The sequence below is a fragment of the Agelaius phoeniceus genome, chromosome 1 (assembly GCF_051311805.1).
Source record: "Agelaius phoeniceus isolate bAgePho1 chromosome 1, bAgePho1.hap1, whole genome shotgun sequence".
NCBI classification, from domain to species: domain Eukaryota; kingdom Metazoa; phylum Chordata; class Aves; order Passeriformes; family Icteridae; genus Agelaius; species Agelaius phoeniceus.
Genome location: NC_135265.1, coordinates 46,202,587 through 46,222,737, shown reverse-complemented (window position 1 = coordinate 46,222,737; position 20,151 = coordinate 46,202,587). Strand labels below are relative to the sequence as shown.

The 20,151-nt window shown below is 35.4% G+C and overlaps 1 protein-coding gene across 6 annotated transcripts in view; it reads right to left on the bottom strand.

The window, feature by feature from the left end:
- The window catches only part of ULK4 (unc-51 like kinase 4), a 214,474-nt gene that overhangs the window by 80,370 nt on the left and 113,953 nt on the right, over positions 1-20,151 (bottom strand). For all 6 annotated transcript variants that reach the window (XR_013182240.1, XM_077178032.1, XM_054639826.2 and 3 more), the window contains one exon: positions 9,296-9,401. Coding sequence is in view for 5 of the 6 variants with exons in the window: in XM_077178032.1 (XP_077034147.1) it covers positions 9,296-9,401 (106 nt within the window). In the remaining variant the exon portion in view is untranslated. The remainder of the gene's footprint in view (positions 1-9,295; positions 9,402-20,151) is intronic.

Here is a 20,151-nt window from a genome sequence, read left to right as displayed (position 1 = left end):
AGTACTTTGTACTTTTGTGACTTTACACTTACCTCAAATTGGCAGTGGTACATTGCTTTCATACTGAGACTGTTCTAACTGCTAGAATAGAACATATGTAATAGCTCTACAACCTATGGCTGTAGTAATACTGTATTTAAAATATGTCTATTTTCAAATATACAATTAAATTTTTAATTTCATGTCCTAAAATGAGCTTTCAGCTTACTAATTATATCTGACAAGATACACAAGGATATCATCATAATTAGACTTAATTTATTTTCTTTAACAAATAGTTTGCATCAGCAATATTTAACCAGTAGCTAATATGATAGGCACATGCCTACCTAGTTATTAATTTTTCCTCGAATTATTAATTAGTTATTAATTTTTCCTCCAATCCACTAGTGCTAATAGATATTATTTCAATTGCAGTTCATGGGAATAGTACCATAATGTCAAATGACAATGATTGAATCAAACTGCAGGAAAAGCAGCACATAGAGTAAAAATGCAAAGACCACAGTCTCTAAAGAGGAGGTAAAAAAAGGTCATTTTCATGACTAAGTACGTGAGAAGGAGCATAAGACTTTGAAGACTTTCCTGATTTATAGTCCTGAGTTTGTTATCAGGAAACCTTTGGATACCTACAACCTCAACCTGATGGGAAATTTATGCCTTTCATTTTAACAAAAAATTTTACTTTCTCCATTTAGGTTTCTGCCTCCAAGTAGTATCAGAGTATTCACTCAGTCAAAACCTTAAATCTTAAATTTGTCTAGGTGTTGGAGAGGTACAGAAAATGTCTATTATGGTTGGCATCTCAGAAATTTAAAGACAGTCTAGGCTTTGACATTGATATATTTATTGAGCTAACCTCCCACCATTAAACTAAGCTGATCAGTTGTAAAATCAGATGTCTGCATAAAGCCTCTCAGACAAGAATATATTGGAATTCCAGGACTTGGAATATTTTTTGTCATTATTCTGTTCTTTTCCATCAATTAGGCGATAAAAGGAGACATCTTAGGTAGCTCAAGCAGGCAGCTATGCTGCAAGATGATCTGCTTGGCTGGTCACAGGTATAGAAAGCATCAGGACACCTACCCCAGCCACAGAAATGCCAGTTCTCTTTTACAGTACAGCACTAGAGAGACAAGATGTAACAACTTGTTGAGCCCTTACTCACTTATTTTATCCTTTGAAGTTCTAGCAAGCATGCTGTGACATTTTGTACCTTATGGGTATGACTCTCAATAAAAACAGGCTTGGTTCTGCTTGAATGGCATAACTGTTCCTCACAGCAATTACAATTTCTATTTTCATCCTTTTCAGATGGCTGCATTGATGAATATCACCGGATGGCACAGGTTTTTTTTTTCCCTCAAAGACTTCACTACAACCATGATATTTTGACATGATTCCCACGTATCTTTTCTGATACTAGGCTTCTAAGTTTACCCATGTGATGTTACACACTTCCATCTGAGTGACTGGCATTTTAGGTCAGAAAAATATGTCTTAATACTGCTAAAAAGCATTCTGAGCTTCATAACATCACAGAAGAAACTTCTTCAGGCTCAGCCCCCATTGAATTCTCATATAAACTGTAACTCAAATGAACACAAGACACATAACACAGGAGTACTATTTTTAGATGTTCACAGAGACACTTCTGTACTCAAGAGCTGAACTAACCAATACAGTACTGGCAAGGAGGTGTAAAAGGCTTACATCCTGCATGGCAGAGGCTGCAAGGTGTACTACTGGAGCTACTCAGACAAGATGAAACATTTATTTTTTCTATTTTAAAATTATTTCTTATCTTATCTTGATTTAATTAAGAGCATTTTGTTTCTAAACATTGAATAAACACAGAAAAAATGCTTTTAGGTTCTCACTCTTACTGATTTCCCTGATTTATTCTCCCTGTCAATCTCTCAATTCAAAATCACAATAAATTGCATGTGAACTAAGTTTTACAGCAAGCAGATATAAAGCACTACCATAAAACACCTTTTCTATCTTCAGTCACTAAACAAATACTTTGTTGTAGCACTTGTCGCAGTTGAGACAGCCACAATACACAGAGCATCACCATACAACTTCAGCAGGCTTTAAGCATTCAACCAGAGTAACACCATACCATATCAGAAGGCTGCAAGCATCTGCCCATACAGAGTAACATCACTTCACTTCAGAACACTGCACGCATTTGCTCTTTCTTGTTCTTCAGCAGAACCTTTTATACCAGTATCTTTCATACATTGCACCTGTGTGCCCTCTGCTCCCTTTGGTGGTTGGTCAGTGCACCTGGGCACGCCATGGCTCATTGCTGTCAATGCTGCTCACCTGACCTACACAGCTGTAGCCCATTGGGGATGAGGCTCGGCCACAGCCCCACTCCCAATTACCACAAACTGTGTACGTACAATACTTCTATATTGTATCATGTAAAACTTCTGCAGGAGACTCCTAAGAAAAAACAGAAGCTATAAGGAATAAGTAAATTACTTCAGAATCAGGCTGAATGTGTATCTGATTTCTTCCCAGACCAAATCTGTTGGTGTTATTTGTTGTTGCCTTTTTTTTTTTTAAAGGGCATATTACTTTAAGCAATGTATTCTGCAGAAGTTTTTAAGTACTGCCTTTTCCTTGCAAGCAGACTTCTGTATGACTAATCCATGTTCCTCTTCTTGATTATCACCTTAAGAGTTAGTTAAATTCTCCCACCCTGGAAGAAAATGATGAGACTTTAAGTCAGCTACTCCAAAAACTCCATTTTACCCCTAAAATCCAAGTCACATGTAATGACACACCAATGCCTTCTCAGTGTTGCATTGTAGTTCAGACTACTGCATAGGTGGATGCAGCAGGGAGAAAGATCTGGGTTATCAACTTACTGCAGTCTATTGTCTAATTTCATGAATACTGGTGAATGTAGCATGTGACGAGAGCTGGCTAAGAAGCAACAAACTCTTCTTTACAAGTGTGCTATGGGCACCATGATCAAACATCTTCTGGAGACTGAAGCTGAAATCAAATTATCTCTGAGGAAATGAAAGGTAGAAGAATATCCTCCTAAGGTTTAGGTAAGTTAGAAATGTTTGGGGTCTATCTAGAGAGCTCAGAATTCATAGTCATCATTATGGTAGTAATAACTATTACTTTGTAAAGATCTGTGTATTTAAAAGACATTTTTTCCTTTGTTTTTCGAGAAAAAGGTTGAAATTGGATGTTGGTCTCATGAGTGTCATTTCTTGGATATGCAGGTATTTAACAGACTTTAACAATACAATACACAAAGACATCTGAAATCTAGTTAGTCCCTTGACATTTGACTAAAAGTCAAAGCAGTGGACCGCAAGATGGATAAGGATACTTCAGCATGAAAGCTGATCTTTCTTTCATGAGGTGCAAATGAGTTATGATCATCTGACTACAAACTTTATTGCAGATCTGTTCTTTTTAATAACTGTCCCTGCTTTAAGCACCTAGCATGCTTTCTTAGTATGATATTGAATATTATGACCTGCTGTAGCTGACATTCTACACTTCCACCAAAGGTCCTTAGGGATTCCAGGTTTTACACAAACTGCTTAAAGAGCCACGTACTACTAATAGTGGTCACATTTTCACACAACTCAAAGACTATTTTTATTGCACTAAACCTCATAATACCCTTTTTATTTTAGTTTTTGAAATTCAACATCATTAAGACATATAGTTTAGGATTTTCTCCATCATATAATGGAAACTTGTTTTTAACATTCAGATAAACATCTCTGCTTGTACTCTGCTAGTGGTAGTTACTTCAGTATGGTAGCCAAACACAAGATCACAGCGGTGCAGTCTGGGAAAGGCAATTCAATTCAACATGACTGTATTGAACTTTTTATATAAATCATCTCTTTACACAACCATCATAAAAAAAATTGGTGACTCATTTATGGAGTATAATGGGATTCAGAAAAGCTAAAAATGTAAACTCACTCATAAGCAATACTGGGCTGAAAACAGTTTACTAGATTAGCCTTGAATAACAGTGGAAACTTGGAATTACTTTTGAAACATGCTGAAAATAGCTTTTTATATAAACATAATAAATTTGATGCATTATCAGGAATAAATAGCTGCACAGGAATAAATACAGACTATCAGAAGTTATCCACTGCAGCCTGTAAGATCTATTTTCTAACAAGATGTTTTGTTCATTTCTTCAGCATGAACATCCTTGCAAAGCAATTAAAGTCTTTCAAAGACATTTCTCTACAATCATGTATATCAATCTACAATTATATACTCAAACTCTTCCTATAAACAAAATGATGCAACAGTTAGAATGAAGACATTTCTTTCCTTTGAATACTACCCATGGATAAACCATACTCAGAGTTGGAAAGCACTGCTAACTAGACAACGATTCAACTTTTTCTCGTTTTAATTTGTACAAACTATGTGAAAAACAAACCAAAACCCCCCAAAAAATCACAAGTAAAGAAAAAAAGCAACAAAGAGACTGAACTGAAAGCAAAAGAAAAGGTTTATACATCTGTTAATTGTACTTGAGTATAAGAATTTCACTACATTAAGTGCTGTGGTGCACTTGGCTATTTATTAATCATCACATCCACATAATGAAGCAGCCTTGCATGCTCACACCACTCACTTATCAAGCAGCCAACCCTGACTTCATGGTTTGTCTTATGGATAAATTTGTCAGTATGTCAGTGCTTATCACTAGACACACATCGAAGAGAGACAATGTCTTTTCAGTAGACTGCTCTAGTGCCTGTCTATAGAAACAGATGATCAACCATTGTACTCCTACAACACCTGCTTAGGAATCTTAGCATCTAGAACAGGGTTTTCATTTTGGAGTCAACCAATGTCAACCCTTTTAATATGACAGGCACAAAGTGATGAATGGCTGTTTTTTTCATGACCAGTAGAACTAAAAATACCTGTCTTCATACAGATCTGCATCCTATATCTCTGCCTACCTCTGTGCCAGTTAAGTCACCATCCTCCTCACTGATGACTCCCTGCCCCTATTTCTGGAACCTTGGTGCTGTTTTGTCCTATGTCACCCAACTATAAGCACACCCTCCAGTGTGAGCGGCTCCCATGGACTGACTGAGCCTGTGGGATCATTTCATGGGTACCCTCCTCAGGCATTGACCAACACACCATTAAACTCAGTGGTTACAAACCCAAAACAGAGACTGCAGGCATCCTAGAAAGAAAATGAGAAGTGAATACTGAAAAGGTCACAGAGACATATTAATTAATACATCTTTACAGTACATAATGTATAAGTACATATGTATATTTTGTACATGTCATGTATAGCACTATTCTATTTGCTGGATGCTAGTGAAGAATATTTAATTGATAAGGCTTGTCTTTCTCTAAATTATGGCATTAACTTGGGTTTCTGTCATCAGATACTGATTATTATAGATTGAATACATATTTGGACCTCTGTGCTCTCTCAAGTGTACTTAAAATTGCCCAATATCAAAAGATGGGGAAAGGGAAAAAAGAAGGATTGGCAGCCAGAAGCCAAGACAGGAAGAGAGAGTAAGTGTCACTCTTTTAGAAGACTTTCCTGAAAATGATCACAATTGTCTTGGCTTTTTAATATCTTTCCTTAACTATTTACAAGGGACCCTATATTAAACCTACTCTCCTTATTGAATTCCAGTCTATGTAATTAAACAGAATCATAGTATTCCCCTCTGATTATTAAGTAGAAATTATCATTAATGTTAACAGAACAAATGTTTAATAGCTGATAACACAAGTACAGGCCATTTTAAATTCCCTCTGTGACTTCAATTGCATATGTTATTCTCCATTTCACCTTTAAACATTTTAAGTGGTTATCAGTACATGTCTGATGTATTTTAACACAAAAGGACACAGTTCAGGGAAGAAAGAAATTAATACCAGGCAATCTACCTTCTGTGAAAGTTGCTGAAATACACAACCATATCATTTTTAATAACAGGAAATCACAGAAGCAGTAATGCAGAAAGTGCCATCATGCAAGATTTCCTTGAGAAAGAGGCAAGTTCAACATGTAAGCTACAGCCCTTTAAAAAAATCTATCACCTCATACAATTCCTTTGAGCAAGGGAGAGTTCTGAAGGCTAAGAGGCACAAAAAGAAACAGTGATGTGGGTCTCTAAATGATCTGCCTGCAAAAATACAGCTTCTTGGTAGCTGAAGAAATGCATGTACAAAATTGGAAGGAAATCTTCATTGCTAATGCCTTGACTCTTAGATACAAAAATCTTGACAGGACTGACCATCTAACCTGAGTTCCTTCTGATGTTCAGCAAGTATCTATGGTTTTTAATTTCTGATGCTCCATATATACATGAATTAATTCATCACACTGTAAAGGGGAAATAAGGGAAAGTAATGAAATTATGAAATTGACCATAATACTCTGTCTTCAGCCTTTTTTTTTTTAACACAGGAGAATAGCTCATGAATGTTGAATACCTTCATTAACAGCACAGACACAGTGTTAATAGGATGTATTAACATCCATGTTCAGCAAGTTTACAGATGACATTGAAGTGAAGAAAGCAGCTGATGTGATGAAGGATTGATGGATTCAGAAAGAATTCAAGAAGCCAAAGAGCTCCAAAAAAAGGCTGCCAGAAACCTTTCAAAGTTTAACAAAGGCAAATACAAAGCTCTGCACCTGGAAAGGAATACATTCATATAATAGTACAGGCAGAGTCTGAAAATACACACTTCATGTGGTCCACTCTCCTAAACATCTTGGTTGCCGTTCTCTGGACTTGTTACTGCTTGTCAATGTCTTTCTTATAGTTTGGAGCACAAACTAGACACTACAATAAATGGAGGAGAATAGTCACTTTCCTCAATCTTTCAGTTTTTCTTTCTCATCGCAGAGCTCTTTTTCCTTGATGCTGCAAATGCACACTATTGACTCATGTTCAACTTTTCTACTTGGACTCCAGGATATTTTTCTGCAAGAGGAAGCTCAGTTTTCAATTTACTAGATTGCATTCTTCTCCATCCATTCTTCTCCATGACACAAAAGTCATTCAAAAATGAGAAGACAAATACCAAAGATATGGCAGCAGAAGTTTAAGGTATTTTCCTGATGTGTACACTATATATTTACAGACAGTAATGCAAAGGATATAAAGCCCTTCAGTTTGCACAGAATAACTTCTCTCCCCTTTCAATTCAAAGAAAATCTAACAGTCTGCAATTAAAGGATCAATACTCTCACAACATCTTTGGCAAACCAAATTTTAGAAGTTCTTTACTTGACAATTAGGCCCTAAATCAATAAAGCACTGGCCAAAATCCAGGTTTCCAGGACTCTTAGAAGATTAGAAGATTAGCTGAAGATTAGACAGTGGGGAAAAGGGATGAGAGAAGATGGGGACATTTGACTTGAGATAAATTATTTTTGGTTTCTGTGCTGCTTTCTCTAGTGTGGTTGCTGAAGTTCAGTGAGCCCAAGTTAGTGTTATCTAATCAGTATCAGTCTGAAAATATTACTGGAGTCATTAGGACATAGCAAAAGAAAAAGACTTTAATAATATTTCTATCCTGCTTCCTTAATTTGGAAACTAGCATGACTGAAGAGATGCGTTTTATTTTTGGAGCAGATGAGAAGTGAAAGAGCACAGACATACTACCAGCAGCATAAAAAGCACACAGGAGTTTGCTCTGTAGGACAATAAAGAAGAGATATTTAGGGAATGGAGTCATTTCTGCCATGCTGTTAAACAGTTTTGCACCTAATTTGCCACACAGAAAGGCAGAGGTGTATTACTTAAAGCAAGGCATGCCAATTATGTGGTTACAGTGCTTGTGGGACTTGAACAAACTTCTTCGCATTATGCAGTTTTAACAAGTTACCCTGCTGCAGCTCAGGTCAATGCCAACTTAGGATTTTGCCTGACAGAGAGCAGCCGTGCCTAAAGATAGTAAGAGCAGCACATACATCTAAATCCCAAGAAACCCCAAGCAGTTCTAAGTGTGATAGGCAGTTTGGTGAGAAATAACCAAAGAATCAGAACCCTATGAACCAGCCCTTTCCAAATTAGTCATTCTATTCCTTTTTTTTTTTTCATGGCTCTGTTCTCCACTTAATACACCACTAACTTCACTAACAGAGTAGATCTGTTTGCAACAGAGGAGAGGAACATGTTATTTAGCAACAATGTCAAGTTCCAGTTTGTCTCCTGGATAATGGCATTGCCTATTCAATGCCTTAAGACTAGAAAGGTTCAGGAATTCATCTCTCCTGCTTTCTGGATCAGTGTTTAAACTACTATGGTAATTATGAAAATGTGGACGATTCCGACTACCTACCTTGATGGATTCATAGGCTGGTATGTGTACCAACTAACAGTACAAATGGTAGCATATACCTGTATTGCTAGATGTCACTCACCCATTCATGATTAACAGAAGAAATGCTATCAAAATGCCTGTCTCTAAACAAGTTAGTAATTGATATAGATTTCCAATAATAGAAACCACTTCTTCAGAACCAATTTCTAAATAAAAGGAGCCCAAAAAATAAAACACAGTGAAACAAATAATGGAATCATAGAACAGTTTGGGTTGGAAAGGACCTTTAAATGTCATCTAGTCCAAACATCTTGTAATGAGCAGGGATATCTTCAGCTTGATTAGGTTGCTCCAAGCCCTGTCCAACTTGACCTTGAACGCTCTCATGGATGGGGCATCCAACCACTCTCCAGGAAACTTGTGCCAGTGTTTTATTACCCAACTTAGGTGGAAAGCAATTCACGAAGACATGCAATAGTTTGTAAACTAAGACTCTATAGTCAGCTTGGGTTCCACCCCATTAGTCTACATCATTGGACTGGAACCGAAGCTATTTCTAAAAAGTGTGCACAGATATTGTACAACTTATCCTTTCACAGGTTTAACTAGTGAGAAAAGGAAGAATTTGCAGAAGTCTCTCTACACTCTGCACTGTTATGGTCAGTACTCTAGTCCATGACCTCCTTCCCTAGCCATTCTTCACAGGCATAATGCAATTTTCAGTTAGTAATTCTTTTGTAAGCACATTTTCCTGGAAGAACAACTTTCTAAAAGTTAAATTTGTAATCAAATCGGTAAGGAAGGAAGAGGAAGTGATGAGGAGGACATCAGCTACAATGTGATTATCTAACAACCACTACAAAATCTAAATAGATAGGAGTTAGTTTCACACAGTGCCAGATACTACACACTGGGAAATGTCTGGGAATAAAGGAGAATAAAGATAAAGATGACATACCTTCTTGAAAGAGTGGCATCATGTTCACACTTTTGTTAGCAACAATATTATTCAGTAAGACAATTACAGTTTGCATTGTGTTCCCAAGAATACTGTCCTGGTATCTCTGCAAAAACAAAACAAAACATTTAAAAAAATATAAAAATCTAGTATTCCTTTTGCAAGATTAGAAGACTATTACCTTAAAAAATGTGGTAATACAAAAGCAGTACTTCCTCAATCTGTTAAAATTCAATATTTAAATACCATAAAACAAGCCAAATATCTTAGTAGATAACATCCATTTCAGGGACCCTGCTCTACAACATTAGACCAAAATTTCTCCTATGTTCTTTTAAACTAAACCAATTTTTATCTAGGTCTAAAATGTTAGGACTTTTTGAAATGGCATAGAACTTTATCAGCCTCATCTCTGTATATTCAGAATGAGAAATATTTCCTTTTGTATATTTCTTTTATTAATGGCATTATTGTTACTCTTTTTAGTCTCAGGCTGATAATCCCACCATAAGTTTATTTGTTGTTTTCCTTTGTATACATTCATAATTTCACAGACATTAAAGACCTATGACTGTATTGAATTGCACCACTTTCTTAATGTCTTTCTTATGTTTGAAGTTTGCTTCAGTGATTTTTCACAATTGTTGAGACTACACTGAGAAGAGTAAGGCACCAAGGTGTTTAAAGAAATTTGTTTTCTTCTGTTATATTCACTACACTTGCACACTCAGGCTGAAAAGGGTGGATAAGGCAATGCAACCAATATGCATTTATATACACACGAAGGAGAGTAATAACTCAGATAACTTCCAAGAACCCAAAATAGGAAAAAGCCTTGACAAATCTGAGTTTATTTGTAAATATAAGCCTGAGTACTTTTCAAATCTCCCTAGAAGGTTCAGGAAATATTTTGTTCAATTTTCAGACTCAAAGCCAAATAGATACATACATCCAAAGTGAAAATAACAACTAAGAAAAAATTGTCATCGGTCTCTCACATGCACTTAGGTAACTTCCATGCATCCCTTTCCCACCAAATCTCTCAGTATATTGGTATTGCTCAACTACTTCACTGCCACAGAATACACCATTTATTAGGGTCCACCTCCTGTCTGACAATTGAAAAAAATTTAAAGTTGAACATGATGAAATTTGTCTGAAGTTAAGCATTTCAGATGGCAAAAATCACTTCAGCTCTTGAATACAGCCAAAGGAATACTTCCTGCTTCTGCACTGAAAAAATAAAATGCATTATTTCCTACAAATACCAGGAAATATATATGTAAAAGTATAATACATTAACAGAAATTAAATACATAAACATACACAGACTTCTATTCAACGTCACGTTATATGAATTTCCTATTCACAATAAGTGCTCTAAAATACATCATAAGAAGAGACTAGGAAGAGTGCCTCACAGCCTTTTAAAGGACTTCAGTTTCTTACCCAAGCCTTAAAAAATATACATATCTCCAAGAGCTCTTAAATTCTATTTACTTTATATAGCATTTTGAGATGTTATTTATGATTTCCATAAAGAACACAATAAATATCTGTTGCTCTGAAGGTTTGAAATACAGCCTGATAAATTCAAAAGCAAAGTTGGAAAGTATAAACAACAGATTCCTCAAAGGTAAGGTAACCAATACAGAAAACAGACACCATAAAGCCAGGTACTAAAAGTAAATTTGAACTTATTTTTCTACAGATATCTGAAACATAAGAAAAACATTATTTTCAAAAGATAATGTGTTTATCTGGTAGTCTATCATCACAATATCTTCTTAATTCTCCTAAAGAACGCCTAAAAAACAAGACATTAAATAGCAAGAATTACTATTTCCACTACTGAGGATAGTGACACATACACTAAAAACATAAAATTAACAAAAGCAAAAAATATCCCCAGATGTCAAAACAAGATCTCAATCAAATATTTTCTTTGCAGATACAAAATTTCTATTACTGCTTCATATATTTGAAGTAAACACCTTCTAGTAAAATTCCCCTTTCAGATATGCAGTTAGAAGAGAAGCTGTTAGTTGCTTATGATAACAATCTTTCACATTTACCAGGTTAGTAACATTTCAATGAAGCCATTTTTGCTTTTAATGGACATCAATTGTGCTTTGCAACCCTCTGCTGAACAACCAGCACTGATGTTTTCTACTTATATCAAAGCATAAATAACAAAACTTATCTTACCCTAAATACATACAAATTAGAATTCAAGGTGCAATGTGGACATCTTGAGGAAGGAAAATGGTATCTTAATGAATTAAATAATCATACAAATGGTATACTCAGCTGGACTACTAGTGATTTAACATATGTTCCATGATGGATTTTGACAAGATACTAGGTTCCAAGAAGCTACAGGTATGCTTTACTTATCTAAGCCATCACTGATTGCTGTTAGACTCAGTTTTAGAGGTTTATATAAAAATATTTAACTTCATAATCTATCAAGGAGTAAAGCTGATCTAATTTGTGTGCACAGCACCACTGACTGTGGACATTTAATGAACAGTGCACTTGACAGCTTTAATAAAACATAGCATTTGCCAGCAGAGATAATTAGAATTGAAGCAGTAAAATTCTAGTGTTTGGCAACACAGATGAAACAACTTCATTAAAATGTACAGCTTCGGCGAATGAAAGGCAGGAAAGCACTGGACCCTGAAGAATCAGCCTTCTTAAAAATAATTGCTTCAGTGCTTAAAAAGGACAGCTATGAAATACCAAGGGCATAACAAGGAAATACTAGTATTAAAAAAAAAAAGAAACCACAGAAGATAAATCAAGCTTTTCTAATAGGACTGAACTGTATTTAGGCCATTAAACTTTTCATTTTAATTTTGAAGGGTTGTACTTTCACAGAAGAAATCAGTTGAAGTATTTATTTAAACCAGTTAGGTAAAAAGGTGTGAATTAGCAAAGAGGGAGTAGAATTCTTGGCAAGATACTATGGCTAAAGCTGCCTTTTCTCTTCCTTTAAGAGCATTAGATCTTAGAACAGTACTAGGCAAACTACAGTATTTTAATTACATTTTAGATAACAAAAGGGATTGCACTTGCGATAAGAGGTTTGCAATTTGGGAGACTTCACATACATGTCTGCTACAAATGTATCTAAGAACCCAGAAGAGAAAGCCCTAAATGCTACGTTTACAGATGTACTGTAATTAAATCTTACACAACATATCACAGTACTCCTGCTCATTCAATATAATTACACTCTCCTTCTCAAGCTTATATATGATCTATGAACACAAGTTAGGTAAGGAAGGGAACATAAGAATATAGAGACTTGATTTTTCATACACTAAATCCATTGAAAGAAGAAAATTACAGAAATTAACCATATTAAAATAAAGTTATTAAAATATGCCATTCTTATCTAATGATTCTTTGTCACAGTATAATTGAGAAGAAATAAACCAAAACATTGATGCTAACAAGGACCTATTTACAGGAACATAGTTTAACATTGCCTTCAATCTAGCTTATTTTGATTTGCTATTTATGAAACAGAAAATTAGAAACTTTGGTTAATTTAATCTGTAACATTTTTGTGGCCTTTGATTCATAAGACCAGTTATGCACAAACTGAAAGCAGATAAATATTGACTTCTAACATTAAGGTAATCCTATTTTCCTTATTAATTATCTAAATCAGAAGTAAGAACAGTCATATCTCTTGCTACTCTGCTTTTCAAAAAACAGACTTTTTCACAAGTACAGTTCTACCGGAACTAATATTTCCAAATATTTCCCTCTGGGTATGGTCATACAAAAAGGAGCAACTAATCTGACAACCAGTTTCTAGAATGATCATGCTTTTCAGATGTATCACAATGGTGACATATTCAGTTCACATACAAAGATTTTAAGTCTTGCAACTTTTCCAGAAATTCCTGCTGGAATATTGAAAACTAAAGAGGATGTGCATTCTTAGTCAATATGTGCTTAGGCAAAGTCAATTGATTATAGGGGAAAAGTAGTGATTTTGAAGGATTAACTAAGGAGAAAGGAAATCATTAATAAAAAATCTAGAATGTCAAGCATCAACCAACAGAAAACAGTAGAATTAGTCTTAGATTTTGTTCTAATATCCACTGCAGGAGGCAATGCAAAATTTCACAATCTTACATTCACTGTTACAGATGAACTGCAAAGCAATTCAGCAGCAGCTCTTAAAATAGAGTAACATTTCCTCTTTGTACAAAATTGCACCTAAATTTCTAGCAGCAATGAAACCTCAAAGCTTATCCTTTTGCATTTAAAAACCTTAATGAAAGAACTCAACTCTCATGAAAAATTTCCTTTACTGTCAACAGAGGAAGTCTGAGTAGGCTCCTCTCAAGCAGAGTCAGGCTTCTTCACTTCAGAGAGGACACTCAGAAGCAATTTCATATAAAAACAAACTTCCCCATTACCTAGAAAAAAGTAGCCAAACAAATAAGCTTTCCGAGGATTAAAGCTATTCATTCTGATTAACACTGAGGTTTCCTAAAAAGAAAAATTTGCATACAACTGAACAGACAGTATGGAGAAAAAAAATCTATACAGATATCTTACTCTGGAGAATTCCAGTATTCTGGAAGAATTCATGCTGGTATGCTCTGAAGCAATGAAACTCTACAAGTAACAGATATTACCACAGCAGTAACTTCATATTTAGACTCATAAATATGGACATGCTATGGAAAGTCTCAAGTAGCAGTGAAGCATTTGAACTGCAAACTCACTTGGGAGCTGCAATCAAACATTATGCCAAAAATTACCATACCAAAATATTCACTTATCAGACTTGAATTTTCAGCATTCATGAAAAGCTACTTCTTCAAGAACTCAGAATGACAGATAACAATCAGTGGACATCTTTTTTTCTGCATGGATTTTGCTTTGATGCAAAAGACACTTTGCGACCACAAGGAAAGAAGTCTCCTATACTCTGTTCATTAATCCATCATCAGCTGTTAAGAAATGGGTCTCTGTCTCTTCTCCCTCAGAACCTGCTCCCATATTCATAGCTAACTAGTTGCTAAAGCAGTATTTAAAAGCAAAAACTGATACTGACTCAGTTTCTGCTGCCTACTGAGGAGTGCAAGATTAGGATTGCAAAGCCTTTCCTGACATTTTCCATAACTGAAAAAAAAAATCCTGACCAAAAAAAAAAAAAAAAAAACAAAAAACCAAACAACAGAGGAAAAGCCATGCTTTTACAAGGAAGTAAAAGGGATAGAAAAAAATATCCATTGTGCCTCTTAATCTCAAATTGAATGTTCTATTCTTTGCACACAGACTTGCTTAAAATCCAGTGGTGTTGGTGAAAAAGATGTTGAATGAGAAGCCACAGGCTGACAAAAAAATACAGGGAAATTGAACCTGTCTGAATGAGGAAAGGATGCTTTTCTCTACCGCAATTTAGTTGGATTGAGAGATATATTAAAGCTGCTAAAAGGGGCAGGAAAAACACATTTACATGTTAAATATTTTTGACTATATGCCTTGCTTTATGTGTTCTACCCTTAAAATACTATTTAGTTTGAAGAGCATTGTTTTTTCCCACACACTCACATTTATTCAATCCGTAATTACAACAGAGAAAGTTGATAACAAATTTATCAAGTTACATTAAAGTTGAAAACAATGAAGGGCTGTTAAATCAAAAGGAAATGTCTGCTGAATCTTCTGTTGCTAGAATCATGGTATAGTCTGATTACATTTGGCACCTTCAAAATACATCATTCCTTAATTTCTATTATTACTTATTTTAGGGATTATTTAAGTAGCTGATTACTCGTCTGAAAGACATTAGGAAATTCTCTTTATATTTTATATCTTTTTTTTTTAAAGTCAGTCTGTACATTTCTTTTGTAGACACCTGTTCATAGAGATTTTGCATGTCCCAAGAGACATGTATTTAGAAAACAAGCATACTCAACAACCAGGCTCTACCAGCTATCAATCTACTCAGCTCAAAGTGCGCATCCCACTGTGCACGGATGTCCTAGGAAATTCATCTTCCAGCCTTTCCCCACTCAAGGTACTCCTAGAGTAGCTACATCTGTTAGTTGAGACCAAGGCACCAAACCACATTGCAGGAAACAGGGGAGCACTAACAATATTACTCAGTGAACAGACTGGCAGAAATGCTGGAAAGTAACACAGCCAGCATTATTATCCCATGAGAGAGAGGGCATTTCTTTCATGTTTCTGTCCTGGGCTTAGGCAGACAAGCAATTATGCTCTACACAAACTATACTCCTACTAGGACACTACGCAGTCAAGGCAAGAGAAACTATGAACTGATTGCTGCAAACAAAAACTCTACATTGCAAAACACTGTGTTTATTAGGTGTAAAAAATTATTAAATAAGTATATTAATGACTACAGTGTTTTTTTGTGGTGCTATATTCAATAAATATTATCTCTTAAACTATAAGTTTGATACTTTTTGCATCAAACTTATTGTTTACAAATAAAACCATAAGTTTGTTTGCTTAGTAGTGAAATTCATGTGTACTCTAAAGAAATATTATAGGGAGATTTTACTTGGTATGATTTTTCTGTGATTAATATCCAGGGTCAGGATGAGACAAGTCATGATTGATTCAACACTTAAATTTCAACAACTTTCAAATCACTAGTCTTGTCCCTTCCTTCTGACACTGAAGAAAATTACAGAATTGGGTATCTCCTCCATTTTAGCATTTTTATTTCCAGATGACTAAACACTGAAAAAAAGTAGAATGCATAGTAGACTAATGTATGTGTTGGGTTTGTTGGTTTGGGGGTTTTTTGATCAGTTAATTAAGGACCATGGACACAAATAAATCTTTACCATAATCACATTATTAAATACTTAAAAACCCAGGAAACAAAAAACATTTTTAGTCTGTCACAGTATCTTTGTGAACTAGAGGAATGGAGTTTATGAGCAAACTATCTCTATAAAGTTTCTTCTTCCATAAATTAGTGGTATATAATCTTTATTTTCAATTCTATCTCCAGTTAATGTTCCTGATAAACAGTATGTGTATTACACAAACACACTTTCATACCCATGCATCACAGTGTTATCTTGGCATTTATTCAAGAACTTGAAGATGAATGCATTTTCTTCTTGTGCGAGGCTATGGATATGAATTCCAAGAATAAAAGGAGCTGAGGTGGATTCAGTGGTCTGAACAGAACTGAACTATGATAGTGGAGCAAGGTTAGAACTCAAAGTAGTCCTAAATCTGCGTGTGCACCACAGTGATTAAAACTCTCCTGAGTGTAAGTGGATTTGATACACATATTAAAGCTAAATAAGACTTGAAGAATTTGCTCTCTCTCTTAATGTCGGCTTACGAACATAAGTATTTTTACAGTCCAGGCCTAAAAAAGGCAGTGTTTATATAGCCATCAAAAGCGTAATCACTTTCAGAGGAAATAGGAAATGAGTCTGGTATTAAGAGTCATGTTTGGACATTTGGAAGGAGCAGTTTGTATTCACAGCCAGAGAACTTCTCAACTGGAACAAACAATGATAAAGAAAAGATAGCAAAAGGAAGTACAGTTTCTTATTCTATGTAAATACTAGAAACACTCTTTCTCTTGTAGACACAACAGGAAGGAAATTTACTGTTATCCAAAATTCTCCCACAGACATAAAAACCACTGATGAGCTTAACTTGGTGTCCAACAAACAAGCCACCAACCCCATTCCCTAATTAAATTCTGTGCATGATTAACATAATTTTGCTTTATTACTGTTTACCAGAAGGAATAGGAGGTAGTCAGATGAAAAATTAAAAAGAACAAGTAAATTAATCTAGAGACTAGAAAGAGAGAATTTCAAGGTTAAATGACAATACTTTCTCCGTGCTTAAATTTTTCCAGGATATTGCTGCAGTTTCTAGACTCTACAGAGTTTGCTTTTATATTAGCTATGCCTGCGGCACCAGAACCAAAGACAGCATATGAGTCTTGGTTATGTTAGTCTGGGACAGAAATAGCATTTTTTCATTACATTGTGATTTTTATTTTTTTATTTGTTTTCTTCCTGCTTTGCATTTAATTCTTATTTTATCTCTACCTGTGACTTTAGAAAAAGTGAACACAAAGTTCACTTTAGTAGGTCATATTTCAGGTACATATATTTCAGAAATATACTTAGGAAGTGACAACCCCATTTTATCTCTATAAAATACAAACAGCATAATGCAATGTCAGTCACAGGAATTAGTATCTTCCAGCCACTGGAATTCACTGATATTGAAAGACAGCTGTTCCTTTAGCCAGCAACAGACTGATGATGCTAGGCCACAGAACAGCATCTGAAAGAGAACTGATGAGAAAGAAGTAAAATGGAGAAAGAAATGACAGCTAACAAGAATAGCAATAATAGTAATTATTATTACTCAAAATTTACTTGCAATATGAGTTTTAGAATTAATTTTTATGTGCTAATAGATTATTATTATTGTGAATTTAAGATGGGATCTAAGTAAAAGAGAATAGATATAGATAGCATTTAAGGAAGAAATTATTTGCAGCAAGGGTGCTGAGATACTGGCAGAGGCTTCCTAGAAAAGGTATAGATGCCCCATCCCTCTAACTGTTCCTGGCCTGGCTGGACAGGGCTTTGAGCAAACTGGTCCAGTGAATGACATCCCTGCCCAGGGCAGGGGGGTTGGAACTAGATGATAGTTAAAGATTCCTTCCAACTCAAACTATTCTATGGTTCTTTGATTTAGTTCTTACCATTCAGAATATTAAACTAAGACAAGACAAAAAACAGTAATTGCTTCACTGAGTATATAAACAAGAATATATTAATTTTGGACTAGCCTGAGCCTTGCTCCCATAGTGGCAGTCTCAATAGCACCAGGCAGTAGACAGCTTGAAAAATTTACAGTCACTCAGCACTATAGGGTCACCCGATACCCCACTGATACTCCCTGAAGCACTCTGTCCACTTGCCTGGCACAAACCAAGCACCACTTCTGAAAACTATTACTCTCACCTGTTCTAAAGTCAATTCTTACATTGCAAAGAAGAGCAATGGCACAAATTACAGTTTAAAAGCTTAACTAACGTCTAGAAGAATGCAAGGAAAGGAAACCAATTCTGCTTCTCATAAGCATTTGTGAAACAGTATCAGATGCTATGACTTCAAAAAAGTATTCCTCTTGCTGTTAAATATGATATCACATTTAATTTATTCCATTTTCATCAGAGAGTAACAGATGGTTCAAAGACAGAATCAGAAATGGCTAAGTTCAGCAAAATAGGAGGCTCTCCTAAGCAAGTTCTATGTCTTTCTCAAAGACAGAGGAAGTTTACACTGCATTTTGTTATTACAATTATTAAGAATATATTGAACAGCATTTTTCTTTTTTCACATCTTTGCAGGATAATCTTCAAATAATTTATTATAGTTTTCTTCATGGTCTCACCCCATCTCTTTCCCCAAGTCATTTCTATTTAAATCATACTGATTCAAGAAATCATCTTTAGGAATACAGGTTTGAAAATTGCTATAGTTTATGAAAATAGATTCCACTTAATGACAGAGATATATTTCAGTCACCAATATGTAAGGCATAGGCTCAATTCAAATCTTCCTGATTTTCCTCACTGTCAAGGCAATTATTGCCTGGAAACACAGAAGTTTCCAATGCCTTCAGAGTGTAACAAAGTGCCTTCAACCCCCTAAAGAGTGAGGGTTTTTTATCCTTCATATACCTTCATTTCAGTGGTAAAAAGGCACTAAATGATTATAGGAGAACTTATATCTATTGCTTTATAAGGACGACAGGATCCATTAAATATGCATATACAGACACATGAACATACACATATATTTTCTTATAAAGTATTTCAACTATGACATATGAAATGCAAATGAAACTATTCTAGCAATGCTGAAAAATCGATGACTTGAGACTCTATGCTGTTTCAGAATGGAGCTAAACTTCCAATTTCCTTAAATATTTAAGACTTCAAACAAACATTCCCAGTGTGCACTGACACACTCACTAGGTTATCACACTGCCTGTATCCCACAGTAGTTTGCTATCTTACAAGAAATGTAGAGGACTTCAATTCTTTCATTTCTCCTCATTTTTACTGAAAGTCCAGATCATCAGTAGGCTCTGTGACAAGGAAAATTTAATATATACAAACTGAAGCAACTTCAGTAGGAGATGGTGAAAGATGTTAGTAAAACATCTTGCTTAGTAGTCAAAATATTTATTTTGAGCTTCAGAAACCCAGAGTCAGCCGTTTCCTCTAGGGTGATTTTGAACTTGGATCTGTACATGGGCCCTTCCCCTAAAGTATTCCTGATTGACGTGCTACTGGCTACCCTGAAATCTGCCTTTCTCCTCTACCTCCAGTGCAACTGTGGGCAGAAAATTCATCCTGAACAAAAGACGCCTTTCTCAGTGAAACATGCGTCCAACTTGGAATAACATGAAACCCTGAAAGAACCCCTATATTTCCTCCCCTGGACAACAGATTGGAATCCTGAAAAGAAATGGGCCATGATCACAGAATATTCAGAGGTGAAAAAGACCCACCCACCCCCAAGGATCATTGAGTCCAAATCTGAAGTGAATAGCCCATATAGGGTTCAGCCCCACAACCTTGGTTCTTGAGAGGCAGTCTCTCAGTGGCTCTTACCCACTGAGCTGAACAGCAAAGTTCTGCTGCTCTACCCAAGTTGTCTACAAGCAAAGAGCAGCTTTATTCTCATATGAATTGATAACCTGAAAAGGAGTTGGATATTTTTAGATCAAAGTAGCATTTTGATGCTAAGAGAGAGTCATAAAATATCATTGAGAACTAAATTTAA